This window comes from Pseudopodoces humilis, chromosome 2 (genome assembly GCF_049639895.1).
Source record: "Pseudopodoces humilis isolate 2021_Gansu_Grassland_sample_001 chromosome 2, ASM4963989v1, whole genome shotgun sequence".
NCBI lineage: Eukaryota > Metazoa > Chordata > Aves > Passeriformes > Paridae > Pseudopodoces > Pseudopodoces humilis.
Genome location: NC_142201.1, coordinates 3,107,105 through 3,126,670, shown reverse-complemented (window position 1 = coordinate 3,126,670; position 19,566 = coordinate 3,107,105). Strand labels below are relative to the sequence as shown.

Genomic DNA, 19,566 nt, shown 5'->3' with positions numbered 1-19,566 from the left:
ATTGAACTTTGATATTGTATGTTATCATCTGCACAGTGTATGAGGACTTAGTGAGAGGACTCTTAGCTTTGTTACTCTGAAAATGACAATCAGACCAATTCAAACACTTGAAGCTACAATTGAGATCTCATGGGGTTTTTTATTATTTTTTGTTTTTTTGTTTGACAAAATACAGCTTGACACATGAGCCATGCATCATACTGACTCAGTTGTGAAAAACACATTTAAAACATCATGTTAATGCAAATAGTTGATGAGCAACAATCAGGAAATTAGTAAAATCATGGTATATTCTGGTGTATCTACTGTTGCATTTAAATACATGCATGAGTGCTCCTATTAGTACTTACTCCATTGATATTAAAAGGAGAGGAGGGAAAAAAACCCTCATGTGATTCCAACTTGCATAACTAATGAAAAAAAATCATAGCAGTGACAGAACATCCCCTTGTGTATGAAGGTGTGATTGTTTTTCTTGATCTATTCCTTTTGTTATGTAAATTCTTCCCTGTCAAGTCAGATTTTACAAACGATATGACCTAATTACTTTTATTTCCATTTTAACAACTGTTTTACCAAACTTCTTTTAAATTTGATAACATGGACAGCATGTTTTTAAGTTTTAGACCCTTAAAACATGGGTTTGGCTTGAGTGTGTATTTTTAAATTTAGGAAGCTGAAGAAAGTGAGGGCTCTGGTTCATCTGATGAAGAGGAAGAGTGGAGAAGTGACAAGAAAAGCAACAGTAATAGTTCTAGGTAAAGTGAAAAAACACATCCCATAATGAGTTTTACTTGAATGTTGACAAATTAAGAGTTGTATGAAAGCTCTGTTGTGCTTGTAATCATATGATAATAATGATAAACATATTAGGAATAATTCATTTATGTCACTGACACATTGTATTGTTACTTACTGTTGCATTTCACCAAAACATTTCTACTTTTTAATGTAACTCGAAGCCCCTCTGCTTTTTTTGCCATATGGCAAGGAGAGATGAGAGTCTGGAATATTTCTATAGTGTATTTTTTGGAGGGATGAAAGATTTTGTTTCGGAAATTTTTTCCCAATTTCATTTGGGGAATTTCTGGATTTTGTTGGTTTTTTTTTTTACCTTGCTCCTTAAAAAATATTTTGAAAAATCTGAATTTTTAAGTTTCTAGTTTTATGTAGAGTTGTTACAGATAAGTTTTTTTATTGCTTCATTGTGGCTATTTCAGATATTCTTTTAGAATTCTGTAGTACTAGAAATAAAAAATACTCAGAGAGAATGTGGATGCATAGCTGAGATTTGGGTAAGTGTAAAGAATTTAAGCAGCATTTGGTTCATGTGTTCCTTAGGAAGGGCTCCTAATTAGTCCAGAATTCCATTGCACAACTTTCTTGAATAAACTTACTGATTTTAGAATTCACCAGACTTGAGCTGTTTAAAGAAATGTGCTTTGAATTAGTGGATTCTCTCAAAAATTCATGTTAAGCTTCAAGTGAAGTCATGGTTACAACAGGACAAAGTGAGTTTGAAGTTGCTTTCAGCAGCACTTGCTGGTATTTTTCTGAGGGAGTTCAGCATTCTGAAATAGTGAGAGCTTGGTTGTGTTTGTTTCCCCTGCCCTCTGTGGACAGTGATTCCTCGAGCCGATATTCCGACTGGATCGCGGATGCCGGGATCAACCTGCAGCCCCCGGTGCGCACCTCGCGCAGGAAAGCGCTCAGGTACTGCAGCACCTCCGAGGATGAGGTGTCAGCTGAGAAATCCTCTCCTCCCAAGAGGAGAAGGAGGAAGAGGAGGAAAAAACCCAAACCAAAAAAGCAGGAGGAGGTACAGTTTTCTTTCTTTTTTTTTTTTTTTTCCTACACAATCATTTCTCTCTTAGTGGTTAGGTCTCTTTGCTAGAAACTGTTAATATAATTTTTACTGCCATTAGCCAAGGATCTTCCTGTCACTACACATGGGGTACATGGAATTGATTTGAGATCATTCCCAGTGTGAGGGATCTGCTGATCTGTAGGGAAGAACCTGCATTCCGAGTGAAGGCGCTTTCATTTTCCAAATGAAAGAGTTCTCAGTGTTGATGGTGTTAAAGGGGAAATGTGTTTAATAAATACCAGTACAGAATATCAGGCTTTTCCCAAAGGATAGAACAAGGGGGGATGGCTTTAAACTGGAGGAGAGCAGGGTTAGATTAGATACTAGGAAGGAATTCTTGACTCTGAGGGTGGTGAAGCACTGGGACACGTTGTCCACAGAAGTTGTGGCTGCCCTATCTCTGGAAATGTCCAAGGCCAGGATGGGCAGGGCTTGGAGGAGCCTGGGGTAGGGGAAGGTTCCATGCTCTGCTTGTGGCAGGGTATGGAACAAGATGATCTTTGAGGTCTCTTCCAACCCAAACCATTCTATGACTCTATACCTTGTTTAACTTGTCTGGTTTTTTACCTGTTATAATGCATAGGGGGCACAGTCACTGCATTCATGATGGCCATGTATACTTGGGTTGAATTTTTAATTTTTTTCTAAGTTACAATAATTACTCTAAGGTACTGAATTTTTAAAGTTAATTTAAATAATTACGTTAAGTTACAATAACTACTGTTAGTTGTTTTCTCTCATAAAGAAGCAAGCAAATTTATTTTTTTTAGCCTGGGATAATTTTGATAGATTTGGTCTGCTTTTCTCTCTATCCTTTCACTTTCTTCTAAGTAGAATCATTGCAGCTTGAATAATTTTTAATTGTGTACCGAGACTGTCATCTGAATTATAAAACTTTCTGCTAAGGCCTGCATAATAATGACTTGCTCACTCAAATCTCCAGATAGGAAAGGAATGGTTAGTATTAGAATTACAAATACAGTTAGAACTCAAGCAAAGCCTTGGAGGAATTCTGCTGATAACCATTTAGAAATGCTGTAGATTAGTCCTTTATGAACTAAGCAGTTGTCTGCCAAATCAAAATTGAATGTTTTGCTTAGAATTCATGTCCATTATGTCTGATTTTGTGAAGGCTGATGCTGCAGCACAACCACTGAACTTGGAGTTTTCCTATGACTGGCACCCTCCAGTCTGGATCACGGACACGGCTCTCCGAAGATCCCCGTTTGTCCCTCAGATGGGGGACGAGGTAGGAACGTGGATTAAAATCTTCCAATGCTTGTGATTATTGTAATTGCTAAATACAGGAAAGCATTCACTGTTTGGGCTTGTTGGGATGTTTTTTAGGTGATATATTTCCGACAAGGGCATGAAGCTTACATTGAAGCAGTGAGAAGAAATAATATTTATGAACTGAATCCACACAAGGAGCCTTGGAGAAAAGTGGTGCTGAGGGTAGGTCTGCACTGAAGGTTCTGTGGGTTTATAAAAGTGTCTGTGACTGAAGAGTTTTATTATTCTGTTTGCAAAACATGGATTTGTGAGGTTACTAATACTTCCTGATGGGGAAAGTGTGTTCAATTACAAGATTGTCTTCAGTATTTTCTGTGGGAGCCAAATGAAATACCTGTGTTAAAATCCTAAGGGTGACAGACTGCCTTCCATTGAAATCTCAAATCTAATTTCAGTATTTTGCACGTGGGTACAGTTGGTTAATTCATGTTAAACTAAGAGTTCTGTGCATGGTCCATAAGATAAAACTTGCTGAAGTTGTTTGTTCTTACCTGTAGGATCAGGAATTGGTAAAAATTGTTGGAATTAGATATGAAGTTGGTCCTCCCACGTTGTGTTGCCTCAAGCTTGCCTTTATAGATCACGCCACTGGGAAACACACAGACAAATCATTTTCCATCAGGTATGTGCAGTTTTAATTTCCTGAAAAGTGTTTAAGAATGTTTCTCTTCTTCCCAAAGCCCTGAGACACACGTGAGTGACGATTTTTTTATCCAGATACCACGACATGCCAGATGTTATCGACTTCCTTATCTTACGTCAGTTCTACGACGAAGCCCGGCAGAGGAACTGGCAGGCCTGTAAGTGTTTGCTGAGTGTTGGATTGAACAGTTTTGCAGTCACAAATGTCTCCTTGGCTAATTGCTGCATGTGTAGGGTCAGAGGGGTTCTCTGGTAAGCAAGAGTCAGAAATTTGAACCTTGGAGGTCCTGCAGTAGATGTAAATACAGAATACAGCCACCAAAATACATATCCAGACTGTCCTGTTCCGTTTTTATTTTAAAGCTAAATAACATCCTTACATGTCAGTGGGTCTAGAGCTTTTAAGTATGGAGAGAAATGGAACAGTGCATTTATCAATTTTTTTCTAATTGCATGTGGAAGCCAAAGAGTTAAATCCTTCTCTCAGTAGAATATCTGTGTTTGCTGCAGCCGACAGGTTCCGCTCCATTATTGACGATGCCTGGTGGTTTGGGACAGTGCTGGGTCAGGAACCTTATCAGCCTCAGTATCCAGACAGTCACTTCCAGTGTTACAGTGTCAAGTGAGTACAAAATGATTTTATTTCCAATGTTATTAGAATGCCTTTGCTCTCATACAGCTGCCTCATTGCTACGAGAATGTATAAACTGTTCATTTACATTATTTTGCTCCTGGTATTTTTACTTCTTAATGGTTCTAAGTTGGTGCTGTAGCACAATATGGATATGTAATAACTTGTGGTATCTTGTTAATGAGTACTAGTTTTTGTAGTAATATGGTAAAAGCAGCTGTTGACCTCTTCACATTTCCTCTACTGAGTAATTCTGGGTCCCTTCCACAAAGCAAGCAATGCAGTTTTCTGTGAATATTAATTATTGGTCTGCACTGATGGTTGGTTTGGGGATGCTGAATCTCCTCTGCGGTTGCTGACATCAAGGTCTTTATGCCTCAAGTCCTCACACTTCGTCTTTCACATTGTGCACCCTTTTCCATATCAACAAAAAGGCCTTCACACAAAGGAGGGGAATGGAAAACAAAGATATCTCTGGACTTCAATGTTCAGACTCAGGATATTGACCTTGTACTGCCCTGTCAAAGCTGTCTGGAATAGAAAAACAGAATGGTTTGGGTTGGAAGGAACCTTAACGATCATTAGTTCCAAGCCCTTGCCATGGGCAGGGATACCTTCCGCTATCCCAGGTTACTCAGAGCTCCAAAACTGGCCTTGGACACTTCCAGGGATGAAGTAGCCACAACTTCTTTGGGCAACTTGTGTCAGGGCCTCACCACCCTCAGAGACAAGAATTCCTTCCTAGTGTCTAATCTAACCCTTCTCTTCAACAGCTTAAGGCCATTCCCCCTTGTCCTTCACTCCAAGCCCTTGTGAAGGTCCCTCTCCAGCCTTCTTGTCACCTCCTTTAGGCACTGGACAGATAATTCTGGAATTTTGCTTTGTTTGGTTTGCTTGGTTTTCCCCCAGCAAGGGAGGACTGTAAGGAGAATAAACAGTGAATATTCATTATTCCTATTTCTATCATGCCCAGGGATAGTTCCCATGTGTTGCACAGTACATTTAATAGTCACAGTAACATTCTTGGAGAAATTGTTAATTGCTTTTTCACTCAAAGGCTTTTGAACCTGTTGCTCACCACAAAGAAGGGAAATTCTATAGCTGATAGACAATCCAGTGAGACTGCCAAGATTGTCTTACATGTTTTGGTTCCTTGTCTCATCTACTTGTCTTTTCTCTCAATGATTTTCCTTGGTGGGAAGGTGGAATTAACTCCCAGGTGGAAGTTCTTGCCTCTTACCTTCCCTTCTGTATTCCATCCATTCCATGTCTTTTGTTGTGTAGCACAGATGTTCCTTAGGAGCAAGTTCAGGTGGGCTCTGGATTTTCTTGGCCAGTTCCAAATCAAGTTTCCAGTAATGAACAAAAGCCTGGTGCCAGTTTTTACTGGGTTCTTTCCTCCTGTAAGACCTAAAGGATATTTCAGTATTTTAATGCACTAGCCTTTAACAGAAAAGTCTAGAGCTGCTTTAAAGGAAGCTGTGTTCCTTAAGATCCCTTTCCAAAAGGACTTTATTCTACCTGCCCTCACAAACAGCTCTTCTAGAGCACAGTCCTAAGATATGTGTATAAAAATATCTGGAGTGTTTGGCAGCTGTATTTAGGTTTTATGACCTGGCTGGGTCTTACACTTACTTCAATTTGTTTCTGTTACTGTTGTATGGAAAACAAATGAATTGAAGATAATTTTCAATTTTTTTGTTGCTTTATTGGCAAGACAGTAATAGGTGTTCGTGTAGAAGCAGCTTGATTTATTATGAAGTTGCATTACCTGAGCAAGTGGAACTTAAGCAGAACTAAGTGAGGCTTAAGCTGTACTAAACTCTTGATAAAGTCTTACATGCAAAATTATGAATTAATATATCTATTTGTGAATATCAACAATTTGTCAAGTATTGTACAACTGGGGAGGAAAACTGAACAGATCAACCTTTAGGACTCATAGTTCATAAAAATCAAACAGGCTGAATGATCCAGGTTTTCCTAAGGCATTGAGAAATCCAAAACCACAGAGGGTTTAGTTATAGAATACTCTGAGCATGATCATTTCAGTTTCCAGCTGGTTTGAAATAAATACACAGGAGGCATTAGACCAAATATCTGAGTTTAAGTCATCAGAAGTAGACCCAGGAATCTGGAGAGCTCTGACAGGAAACTGCTGGCAAAGCTCTGGAGGGAAATTGGTGAACTGCAGTCTGATCTATTGGTTTCTGATAATGGGCTTGTAGTAGGAAATAAAAATGGGAACATAAGGACTAACCCAGCTGTAGGAAGGAGCCAGGACTCCGCCGGTAAAGGGTATTTCTGCCTCTCTGGACCTGTGAGGTGTGAAGCTGATTCAGTCAGACATTTCTTACCTTGGAAGTAGCAAAATTCATTGATACTTTGTGTTTTTAAAAAAGTGTAAAAATCTGCCCAAATGTGGTGGGATTTGGAGAGATCTTAGAACGATATTCATACTTAATAGTTCAATATCAGAGTGAATCCAGATCTATCAATAACACTTGTGTTGCTTTTGCTTTGTCTTGCACCTTAATTGACTTCAGTTTCTTCATTTTATATATATTATTTTCTTTGTCCTAATGTCCTCTGCCCCATAAATTTGCATGCTAGCATATGAAATTCCTCACTTCCTATTCTCCCTTAATCCATGGACTTGCACAACTCCTGCTGTGATCAGCAAGAAAAATCCTCTCCTGTATTTTTCTCAGATCTTCCCCTGGATGTTATCTCACTTTTCCAAATGTACAGCTTATTTTTCTTCTTCATCTTCTTGATACAAGCTCTGTAAAATTGATTTATATGTTGGGTAAGTTGCATACAGCCAAAATCAGGAGCACAATTTCAATCTGAAATTGGTTATGAAGAATGTTTCGTTTTTGCTGATTGCAGACCAATGCCTTTGTTTATGTACATGTTTTTACAGTGTATTTTGTCAATACCTACAAATAGCTGTAATTTAAATGTGTTTATGGCTGAGATTTAGATATGATTGGAGGGAACACTTCTGAATCAAGATAACTTTAAATTATTATTTTATTTTTTTTACTTGGTGAATCAGATGGGACAATGGTGAAATTGAAAAGCTGAGCCCGTGGGACATGGAACCAGTCCCTGATAATGGTAGGTAGAAACCCTTTAATAAAACAGCTTAATGTGCTTTTCCCTGTTTCCAGTTCCTTTGTTTCATGCAGGTAGTGGACCTGAGGTGGTTCCTGTCTTAAAGACAGTCTTGATTCAGATTTAATGAAATTATTTGAGTATACCTGTATTTTTCCCTTTTGCATATTCCAGAGCAGTTTTGAAAAAACTACTTCAAATGTGTAGCTCTGACTTACAGAATTAAACCTGCTACTTCCAAATGTCAGGTTTCAAAAAACATCTCAAGTTTGAAACTTCACATTTGTTGTAGTATACTCTAATATGGGGGGGTGCAAGAAGAATATAAATAAAATTATTTCCAGGCAGTAAATCCTTACTGCACATAGTTTAAAACAAACAATTTATAAACTTTGCTGGTCAAATCCAGATGATCTGTAAATAAATGAGTGTCATTTGTGGTTTGTCTGAATATTTCACATTTCCAGTACTTGCCAGTTACCAGCTGGGAGGGAGCAGGAAAGTTTGGGAGATACTAAGGGAGCAGTTACTGAATAAGCTGTCAAAGAGAGAAATAAACTTAAAGCAAAACTGCAGAAAAACAGAGCTTAAAACATTTTGCTGGTTGTGTCTGTTTTGTGTAATTTTTTTCCCACAGCCTTAGCATTAAACTCTACTTCAAGGCAAGGAATTTTTTTGTCAGTTGCAAGCATACAATTATTCCATGAGTGTGAGCGCTCAACTATTGCTCTTGTTCTCACTCCTTCCCCAATTTGCTCTCTTTAGTTGATCAGCCTGAAGAATTAGGAGCGAGTGTCTCTGTGACTTTGGAAGAGGTGGAGAAGCTCCTGTACAAACCCCAGCAGGGGGAGTGGGGGATGAAGTCCCGTGATGAGGCCTGTGAGCGGATTATCCGTGGGATTGATCAGCTCATGACTCTTGGTGAGTGTGAGCTGAGCTTCAGGTGGTTTTCTCCTGATGTTACATTTATAAACAGCCTGGAATATCCATAGCATCCTTTAAAAATTCCTTGTGATAAAGTACTGTAATGAGCAAGTGTTTTTCTGTGCAGTTCTTTGTGTTTGTACTGAGATCTTTATGATTTTATACATCATTGGATTTTATAACACCCAGCTCACTTGTCATGGACCTACAGGCTTTAAAATAGAATCCCAGAATGGCTTGGCTTGGGAGGCACCTGAAAGCCAATCCAGATCTTGCCATGGCAGGGCCACCTCCCACTGTCCCAGGTGCTCCCAATGTCCAGCCTGGCCTTGGGCACTGCCAGGGATCCAGGGGCAGCCCCAGCTGCTCTGGCAATTCCATCCCAGCCCCTGCCCACCCTGCCAGGGAACAATTCCTGCCCAAGATCCCAAGATCCAGCCCTGCCCTCTGCCACTGGCAGCCATTCCCTGGCTCCTGGCCCTGCAGCCCTTGGCAGTTGTCTTTCTTGTCAGCTCCTTCTGGCTGTCCAAAAATGAGGTCAGACAGTTAAATTTTTCTGTTCTTGCTGTTTTTAACCAGACATCTCAGCAGCTTTTTCTGGCCCAGTGGACCTGTGCACGTACCCCAAGTACTGCACTGTGATCGCGTATCCCACAGACCTCAACACCATCCGCACCCGGCTGGCCAACAGGTTCTACAGGTCAGTGCTGCCAGGGAACCAGGGAGAAACTCATTTTGGGACCCTTCAGAATTACAATAAACCCTGACATTCTCTCTTGGAGAAATTCACTATTTGAAATCAGCAAATATTAAAAAAACTCCCTTGAAGTTACTTCAGTGCTGATGGCAGTTCAGATTTTGAAGTGCTGTCCTTCAGTTACTTAGAATTTGAAGAAGGTTAAGCTCTTGCTGTTTTCAGAAATGAGCTTAAACACAGGAGGTGAAATGTTTAAATATTAACAGCAGCATTTTAAAGGACAAAAGGACTAAAACTTACAGAAGAGAAAGAGGGAAGAGTGTAATGATGGCAAAGCTCTGGTTTGCTGGATGTGCTGATCAGCCATAGCTTGAAAAGAAATTTAAGTATATTCTTCATCTGGACTTGCATTAAGTGTGTCTGTAAATACAGTGAAGAAACATTAATAGTGATTTTTTTCCTGTATAAGATGGAAATAAAGGGTATTTGAAAATAATTGGCTATTCTGTAGGTGAAGAACTGCAGACTTGGGGTATCTCTGCTTCACAGATATAAGGAATTGGGAAAATGAGTTGTAAAAATAAAATTGCACGTTTGTGGCAGCTCATTTCTATCAAGTTATAATTTCAATTTGTAGTTTCTCACAAGGGGCACTTTTTTCAGTGCTCAGCTGGCCTCAATGCAAGGTCTTTAAGGGAAGACTGGGACATTGTAGCTGAGATGTCTTTAAAAATGTAATTGGACAAAGCTCTGGTCACTCCTTTTTAATTGCTTCTGCTTTGTATTTATTAATTAAAAGTTCCTCAGATATGACTCAACTTGCGTTCCTTTTCTCAGGGCTTTGTTACAAACCAGCTTCTGATATTTCCAGAGGAAATGAGATAATTTAGAGTAGTGATTAAATTATACTCTTCCCCCTTCTTTTGAATAAGTCACATGTAAACTTTTTCAAAATGCTTGTGTTTCTGAAGATTCCAGGAAATCCACAGTCCTTGGGATGATTTCAGTGGTGTTTTATGATTTAAGGGTAACAAATGCTAGTGCTTATTTGGCCAGCTGAACTGAGTTTATATCACAAACTGGCTAAGGATGAATTATCAAGAATGAGTGATGAAAGATGTACATTGTTGGTTTTGCCTCCTTGGGTTTTCCATGTGAAGGGAAAGTTTAAGACTGCCCTAAAGGGACATAAAACAGAGGACATCTAGATTGAATATAATTTAATATAATATCCAATACAGATATATAATTTTTGCTGGTTTTAAGCTTTTCTGTAGCATTAAAGGTGCAATATTTTCTAATTTGAAGGAGAATTTCAGCATTGGTTTGGGAAGTCAGATACATTGAAAGCAATGCCAGAACCTTCAATGAGCCTGGGAGTGCTATTGCCAGAGCTGCAAAAAAAATCACCACTCAGCTCCTAAAGTTTATCAAGTAAGTGGTATTTTAATCTAAATACTGCTTGAATCCTCATGGTTTTGAACAGTGGAGAGTGAAAACAGCTCAGTATCCTTTTGATGAGCCCTGTTTTGACTCTTTCCAGTGCACTGTAAGGACAGGTATGTAATTCTTAGTGTTACCTTAAGTACTGAAATGTTTAGAGGTATTTTACATTTTTTCCTGGTATAACAGCCCCAAAATGTCACTTGATATTGAGTATATTAAGTACCTCAGCCTGTAAAAAGTAACTTTTGTGCTGTCCTGTGTAGAAGTTCTGTTGTAGCTTGTCTGACTTCATTGAAAGGTTAAAATAAACTGAGAGGTTTATTTTGAAGTAAGTGTAGGCAGGCCCCTTTCAAATCCCTATTCCTGATTTTTATATTCCAATTAATACTCAGTTACTGTCTTCCCTTTTATATGGAGCATTTGGTTGTGGCTGAGTTTAATTTAGGAAACAACAGCTCTCCTTTTGCTATTCCAGTAACAGAGATTTAATTGCATTGCAGTGACCAGGACTGTACAAACATTTTTGAATTATGTAGCACAACAGATGATGAACAAGATTGTCATGATGCTGATCTGGTAAGTTGGGGTTTTCTTGTGGAAAATTCCAGTAATTTATGGTGGTAAGAAAATACCAGCAACCCTCACATATTGTTGATAAAATGGCTGAGTTATTTGCATAGCTAATACAAACATGGACTGTATTGGGAATTTCAATGAATGTTTTATGTAATTTATTGTCAGTCAACTGCATTACTGGTAGTATTTAGTCACTGAAGTTCAAAGTTATTGGGTAACTTCTAATTGCAATTTCTGATGGTGTTTTTTCCTTTTCTCAAACCACTGAAGATTCCAGACTCCAGCTTTTGTCCTTATCTAGGATATTGCTTTCCAAGTCTCCCAGATGCTGTGTTGTATTTTTTTATGCTTATCTTTTGTCTTATTGAAAGAATTAAGAAGAAAATTTAATTTTACCACAGTCTCAAATCTAATGATGTTTTTAGCCTCCATCACCTATTTTTTTCTACATCACTTTTAAGATAATTGATTTTATTTTGTACAGGATGATGAAAAATGTGTTCCCAGAACGTCATACAGGAGAAGAAAAGTGAGTTGGGCAATCTTTACTTACAACCCCCAAATCGGGTTGAATTTTTTCTTGCTGTATTCCAGTAATACTTTTCCTAACATTTTTTTCCCCCCTCAAGGGACGGGGCTTAAAAAAAGGAAAAAACCTGAAAAGTGGCTATGATGAAAACTGTTGGAAGAAGCAGTGCATGGAACTGGTGAATTTAATTTTCCAGTGTGAGGACTCGGAACCTTTCAGGCAGCCAGTTGATTTGGATCAATATCCAGTAAGTTGTCCTTGATAACCTTAATCCATCCTTTTTTTTCTTGCTGTCTCAACCTTGTAAGGGAAGTATTTAAGAAAAATCTGTATTTTCATAATTAAAACAAGTTTACTGACAGTCTAAAATCTGTTTACTGAGCCTGAGCTATAAATTTGATTATTTTTTTCCCCTCTTTAACTGTTCATGGTAATCTCACCTACCCTTTCAGTCTCTCTTTTTTTTTCTCTAAAAACACAACAAACTAATTTTAAAGGAAAAAATCATCTTTACAGCACATAACCTCTCCTGGTGACTCCACATTTTGAGTCTCACTTCAGGTTTTTTAAAAACATCTTGAGGTTCTCTTAAAAAATATGAACAGGAGAGAAAGAAAGATTGAGGTGTTTTGAAGGGGTTTGAATTGGGGATTTTTGTGTGGTCGTTGTGTTTTGGGGCTTCTTTTGGCTGTTTTTTATACTACATATGTTGTTGTTTCTCACAGTAAAATTCAGGGCATCATGAAAAGGAGATTTTAAATCAACCTGTCTCAAAAGTATTGCTTTCTGCTGTGGTGCTTCTCTTTCCACTGCTGCTGAAGATAATTTGTGTTATTTTAGCTACTCCTAAAAGACAGAAATAAAATTCAAAAGTGTTGTGGTTTTTTTTTCCTTTATGTTTTCCCAGAAATCTTATTTTCATATGTTTTTTATAGGATTACAGACATATTATAGACACTCCAATGGATTTTGGTACAGTGAAGGAAACTCTGGAAGCTGGGAATTATGACACTCCAATGGAACTGTGCAAAGACATCAGACTGATATTTAGTAATGCAAAATCTTATACTCCAAACAAAAAGTCAAAGGTAGCTGTAATTGTCTTAATGAAATGAAATCTTATTTTGCAATTTGTTTATCAGTACTTTTAATAAAGCTGCTGGTTGGGTAGATAGTGGGGAGAAATAGGACAGAAATATTTAACATGTTCCTTTCCTGATTATTTGGTGTTACACAGGACTTCCTGTACATTTTCCTATTGCTTTTCTGTGCAGTTTTTAATATTACAAATACTAGTCTTGGATCTAAGGCTCTGGTTTTAATAGAAACCATTTCCTTACCTAGATTTACAGTATGACCTTGAGATTGTCAGCACTGTTTGAAGAGAAAATCCGAAGAATTGTTTCAGATTTCAAAAATGGGCAGAAACAGAACGAAAAGCTACGGAGAAACCAGAGGTACACAAGAAGATTTAATAATCAAAGCTCAGTGCAGCAGCCCACCAAAATGCTCAGGTACTCAAATTATGAAGGTGTAAAGATCTGTCTCAGCTGACTGGTATTCTTGTTGACTCTCACATTTAGTCTGTGAAGAGGGGAACTGGATTTTTAAATGGTTTGTAACCCCAGTGAGACTTCTTATAATTTTCATGCAGTAGGAAAAGTATGTTTAAAAAAGGAGTTTTTTTAATAGTAAGAAACTGAGAAATACAAGGAGACAGAAGAGCAGAAAAGGTTGAGTTTTTCTTTAATATTTGAATCAGAAAGTCAGTATTTAACTAAAATAATGAGGAATGAAACAAAGGTTTACTTGCTGGATATATTACAAAGATTAAAACCTGCATAAATTACATGTTTTGTAACCTACAGAATAAAGTCAGTCCTATGGAATTTCTAGAAATTTTTACTTGCTATAGCATTCAGTTGGGAGCCAGATTTGCCTTTTCTCTCTTGAATGCAAACAAGCTTCTGACACAATTGCTGTTTGACATGATTAACTCCTGTTCTTAATTTGCATGTGGAACAAAACGGGACAAATTACACAAGCTAAATGTGGTAAATTACTGAAACTGAACTTTTCCCTTCTGCTGCTGTCCAGTCATCCTTCTCTGGCAGGGAAAGGGTAGGAGTAAGAGTTTAAATTTTTTAAAAAATCTAATTTTAGGAGATTACTTTTATACTTCAAAATAACCACACACCAAGATAGGCAGAAATTGTCTTTTGAATCTCATTTGTGCTCCTATCTGGAGAATTGTGTGTGACTGTTCAGTGGGGCACAGCAGAAGTGAGGTTTGGGATACCAGAAATTGTACACCTTGTGCACCTGGATGAATGTCTGAAAACCTGCAATGTAAGGAAAAATCTGACAAAACAGTTCTGTAGGTGAAAATAATGGACTGAACAGTATGGCAGGTATCATTCAGGCATGTGGAGGTAAGGAAGGATGAAATTAGTGAGGTTTTCTTTATTTTAAACAGTGAACTTGTCTGTAAGGTTCCACTTTGTGTGTGTTGGGAGCTCAGTTTATTGCGGAATAATGTTTCCCTGGATAGCATTTAGTTGGAGGCTCATGTGCAGTTAACCAGAGGCTGGGAATCCAACAGGAATTGAGGCTGCGGCTGCAGTGAAAATAAGAGAACCTGAATTGTCTAGAGGACATCCACCATTAAATTCTGTTTCTCAGAGCAGAGAAAGGTTGTCTCCTCTTGTATGACTTCCCTAGAAGTGCAGACTGTTACTTTAATGCAAGTACTTCATATTTATCTTTGCCAGAATTGTCCCACACCACAGTAGCTCGTAAAGTACCCTCCCAGAACTATAAAATCATATTAAATATTATTAAAATAGATAATTGCCTTTCTCTCCTAGTTTAACAACCTGTGTTGCTTTCACTGCTTTATCTCTCACTAGAAATCTGAAGCAGAAACCATTAAAGTCTCAGGCCAAACTTGAATCTGAGCAGGAAGATTCTTTTCCTCAGCCTACCTCAAGCAGAGCCGCCTGTGTCACAAGCCATAAACCCAACACCGGCTCCTACAACCAGAGTTCCTCGGGAGAATCCTCGGATTCCACCTGCCTGGCATCCTTTGAGAGGAATGGGAAAGCCAGAACCACAACACTAACTAATTGTTCTGCTTTATCATCAGGTCAGAATTTAGAATTGCTGCTGTTTGCATTCTGAGTTGTTAAGTGAGCTTTGGGTTTTTAACACAGAATTTTTTTTACACCAGGTTTAGGGGTTTTGTGTGATGCAGAATTCCGTGTTTTACTGGATTTTGGACACTTACATTATTTACAGCAAATGTTATAAAAAGATTTGTGTACTTTATATAATTTTTTGCTTTGAAATGGTGTAGAATACAGTAAATTTACTTTTATTAAGAAATCTGTCAACAGGATAGCTTAGAGTATTTGATAATTGATATTATATAAATTACAGATTATATGCCCATATATGTGTATATGTTAAATAAAACTTGTTATCCACAATTAGCAAATGTTTGAGACTTTAAAGCTTTCCTGTCTTTTCCCCTGCACCTCACCTTGACAAAAACTCAGCTTATTTCAAAGAATAAGAAAGTAAGTTCTGGTAAAATCTGTTAGAAAATATTCTGTGTTTGGGGTTTTTTTTAAACATGCTTTTCACTTAAATCTGGTGTTTGAAAAGAGCCATTTTATTCTTAATTGAAACTTGAATGCAGGTTAAAGAAGCTTCCTGTCACTGAACATGGCATGAATATGGATTTTGTTGAGGTATCAGTTTGATCCCTGTAAGACACTCAGGCATGAGAATGCATTTTAAGATAATGTGAGGAAATTCTGAAGATTCCAGGAGCAGCAAAATGTAACACTTCACTGGAAGCTGTTTAGAATTCTAACTGCCAATTTTTTTTATTTTTTTTAAACAGAGAGTGAAATAGAAGGTTCTGGGGTTTCTTCATCTACTTCCTCTTCATCTTCATCCTCCTCAAGCAGCTCAGAAGACAGCAAAGGCTGTTCTGGGGCTCCTGTGTCCTCTCCCCTGCACAACGGGGTGTGCAGGAGGAACAGCAGTCGCAGGCTGACTCGGAACCGAGCTGCTCAGAGGAAACAGACAGGTAAGGTGGCAGGAGTTGCTTGTGAATAGCAAGAAAAGTCCGAATTTTTATATTCATATATATTTATAAAAAGAACTGAGAGGAGTTAGTATTTTTTTTTAATTGTTGTATGTGTGAGATGCTCATTTTGTTATTGGTGTTAATTTTGAAGCTCTCAAATATTACACTCAACTTTTGAAAAGATTTTTTCATGCCTAGGGGGAAGAGGGCAAAAACCAAGAGCCTGGTGAGAGGGAATGACTTGCAACATATCTTAAGAAAAAAAGCAGCAATTCATAAAGAAGTTCTAATTGTCACAAAACCAGAATGAATCTGGAATTTATGACAGCAAAAGTACCTGTCACTAGGAATATATTTCATGCTTCACATCTGTGGGTTGAACCTGTCCCAGTTTTGACAAGACTTCAGAGTTACTATTCCACATTTAAGGTATTATTCCCTGCTTTCCTTTACAGGAGCAGTTCTTCAGGAGAATGGGAATACGAGGAAAGCGATCAGGAAAAAGTTACATGGAAGCAACTCCGAAAATGCTTCAGTGGTGACATCAGAGTCCCTGAGCAACAGCAAGGGCAGGCACAGGAAAACCCCACGCAGGAGTGCTGCCGTGGCTGCCAACAAACTGAGGCTGATGAGTGATGTGGAGGAAGAGATGTCGAGCTCAGAAAGCATCGGGATCTGCAGGAACAGGAAGCTGCCGCACCGGAACGCCTCGGCCGCTGCCAGGAGAATGCTGCTGGAGGGATCTGAGGATGAGGCAGGCCTAAAGTCTGAGAGTGACAAAGAAATAGAAGAGCAGCTCACCAAAAGGAAAACTCTCTCTCAGACTGGCTGCTCTGCTCCACGAAGGAAGTTTGTCAGTGAATCTGAGAATGGAAGCTCGGATTCTGAGCCTGACACGCAGACCAAGCAGAAGAGCTGGCAGAGCAACGGGCACAGACAGCTTCGGGGCCCCATCTGCTCTGTGTCTCCCAAAGTGAAAAGTCCCACCTTAGACTTTTCAGAGGAGGACTCCAAAAGCCATAATTCTGAGGATGGGGGCAGCCAAAAGGCTTCTGACCAGTCAACGCCTACACATCACAAGCCTGCAGTGAGCAATTCTGAGGATGAGGCGGACTCTGAGTTGGACAGGTGGAATGGCAGGAAAGCCTCTGGGCTGCAGCTCTCCCCTCCTTTAAAAAAAGCAAAAGTCTTGAGTGATTTAGAGGACACAGCAGAATCTGAAGCAGAAGCCAGAGAGGAGGAGAAGAGTTTAGTGTGGGAGAGCTTGGTGCCCACTAAGATTGTGAGGCGTTCCAAACCTGGAGCTGCCTCCAGCTTCCATCACTCTTCTGATTCGGACTCAGAGAGTGACTCCAATAATAACAATTACTGTGAAACTTCTGCGAAAGCAAAGATGAGGAAGAGGAAAGGAAAAACAAAAATCGTTAGAAAAGGTAACATTTTTAAAGTTAATTCCTCTATTTTTTAATGCTGAGTAGATGACTGAGAAAAGCTCCAGAAGAGCAGAGTGTTTACTCTTTATGTCCAGCTCCTTGTTTTGAGGATTTCGGTAACCAAAACCATCTGTTACCTTGCCTGAATTTTCTGTTGAGATTTTCTGTGCTCCAGCAGATTTGTAGCTGTTATTTTCAGTTTGAAGTAACTTTATTGATAGTTTTTCAAAATGAATTTGATGGAAAGGTATTTAAATTATTCTCACATCCATGGTGTGTGCCAGAACCTGAAACTTGACTTGGAAATTTTATTCTGTCAGTTATGTTTAGAGTCCTTAACACAAACAGGTACTTGGCAGAAGTAGGATTTATATTCCACTTGTTTCAGAAAGTTAAATTATTTTACTTTTGGATTTTATTCTGTAATTTTACCTGTTTCTGAGATCTTTGTGTGCTGGCTGATCATGATTTAGAGAGTTGGTTTGGGGTTTTTTTTTAAGCTTATGAGAATGATGCTGATGTTTATTAAACCAAGTCATGTACATTGTGCCTTCATATAATCAGGGAATGGTCCTGATTGGAGTTTGAAAGACTGTTCAGAGGATGGTGTTTGGTGTAATCCTTCCGAGTCAGTGTGCTTTAAAAATATTAGAATTTTTTTTAAATTTCATTATTTTATAATAAATTTAATTAAATTTATTAAATTTAATTTAATTTAATTTTTTTAACAGACAATAGAAATTATTGTCTGTTAACATGACTCTGTCTTGACAGTTTTCCACAAGAAAAACAAGAAATATTTACTTTTTTTGTCCCAAGATCTTATATTTAATGCGTAAATAGGGCCATACTTGAAGAGTTTCTATATTTCAAATAAATATGTGTTATATATACATGCAAATGTAACTATATATGTGTATATACACACTGCTAAATTAGCCAGCTGAACAACTCATGTGGAAGCTTTGCTTCGGTTATTTTTTAAATATATATAATATAAAATATAATCTATTTTGATATGTAAAACCATCTATATGTATTTCTGGAATGTCTGTTATGTTATAAATAATATATATTATAGACATCTAGAGTTTAGCATGGGATTTTATATATCAGAAAAGGTTGAAAGCGAAGTTTGCAGCTAAATTGTGGCAGTACCTTGTGGGATGTAGTGCCCCCTGCAGTTGAGCTGGTTGGAGCTAAGGCTGGATTTTCCTGCCTGATATTCCAGGTCTGGAGTTTGGCCTGAGCTCCAGGACACCCTGATGAACCCGATTTTCACATCTTTGTGTCTTTTAAAACCTCTTCCAGTTTCTGGGGTACTTGGTTTAATGCTCCCTCTTTCTGCCTGTGCCACCTGGCTGGACCTTCGCAGCTTTTAATTCTGGATGTTCCATGGGGAATTTCAATACATTTTATTACAGATTTGTTCCAAATTTAGGGTCTTGTATACAAAGTATAATTTTAATATTCTGGCAAGTTTGCAGAAAGCCTGGATTTCTTTAGGCTTGTGTTCTAGCTACTTAATAATAGGACAGTGTGTAAGATCTAACTCTTCTTTTTAGTTTGTGGATTAATTCACCTTTTATACAGCATTCTGCAGTGTGCAGCAGAAATGTGTTGTGCTTTGGCCATAACATCACACAATAAAACTGCTACAAGTGGTAATATTAATGTATCATTTCTGGAAACTCTTAACAAAGAAAGGAAATAAATTATCCTTTGAAAATGTAAAAATAGGAATATACTGGAGTAGTACATAAAAGGATCTACATTTAATTAAGGACCAGATTTGGTGTATGAAGAGGTTGTTAATTCTGGTACTCAAACTGGACATTCGAATTTGTCTCATAATTTTTCCCTCTTTGTTTATTCTTTTAAATTTACTTCAAGAACTTCTGATTTTTTTTTATTCATATGTATGAATTGTTTTATTTAGAAGGGAAACACTGATCTTCATAATACATGATTTACATGTATTTGTTTTAAAACAACATAAGCAAGTTCTGTATTAATTTAAAAAAACACTGAATGGAAGATTCACTGTTAGCAGCAATCTGAGTGTTAAAGTCACTAAGGAGCTGAAGGATTTCAGTGTTCTCCACCTGAAACAATCTAAAATTGTGAAATATGAAATTTCATCCATATGAAATATTACAGTTCATTTTTTAGGATAAAAAGGTCTAAAATGTATAATTAATGTTGCAAGTTTTATTCTAGTAAGAAAAATACAACTTTTAATGATACAAGTATTAATAATATGACAGCATTGTATTAATAATATGACAGCTTGTGTTTGCTCAGTGAGGGAA

General features: G+C 37.9%; 1 protein-coding gene across 1 annotated transcript in view; it reads left to right on the top strand.

Annotated features, from left to right (window-relative positions):
* The window catches only part of BRWD1 (bromodomain and WD repeat domain containing 1), a 41,760-nt gene that overhangs the window by 19,964 nt on the left and 2,230 nt on the right, over positions 1-19,566 (top strand). The window contains exons 22-40 of the mRNA XM_005526622.3: positions 673-758; positions 1,624-1,819; positions 3,000-3,116; positions 3,215-3,322; positions 3,658-3,782; positions 3,878-3,960; positions 4,313-4,424; positions 7,495-7,556; positions 8,319-8,474; positions 9,057-9,177; positions 10,483-10,608; positions 11,121-11,196; positions 11,681-11,725; positions 11,826-11,972; positions 12,661-12,813; positions 13,070-13,239; positions 14,635-14,870; positions 15,633-15,821; positions 16,277-17,254. Of these exons, the coding sequence (XP_005526679.2) occupies positions 673-758; positions 1,624-1,819; positions 3,000-3,116; positions 3,215-3,322; positions 3,658-3,782; positions 3,878-3,960; positions 4,313-4,424; positions 7,495-7,556; positions 8,319-8,474; positions 9,057-9,177; positions 10,483-10,608; positions 11,121-11,196; positions 11,681-11,725; positions 11,826-11,972; positions 12,661-12,813; positions 13,070-13,239; positions 14,635-14,870; positions 15,633-15,821; positions 16,277-17,254 (3,286 nt within the window). The remainder of the gene's footprint in view (positions 1-672; positions 759-1,623; positions 1,820-2,999; positions 3,117-3,214; positions 3,323-3,657; positions 3,783-3,877; positions 3,961-4,312; positions 4,425-7,494; positions 7,557-8,318; positions 8,475-9,056; positions 9,178-10,482; positions 10,609-11,120; positions 11,197-11,680; positions 11,726-11,825; positions 11,973-12,660; positions 12,814-13,069; positions 13,240-14,634; positions 14,871-15,632; positions 15,822-16,276; positions 17,255-19,566) is intronic.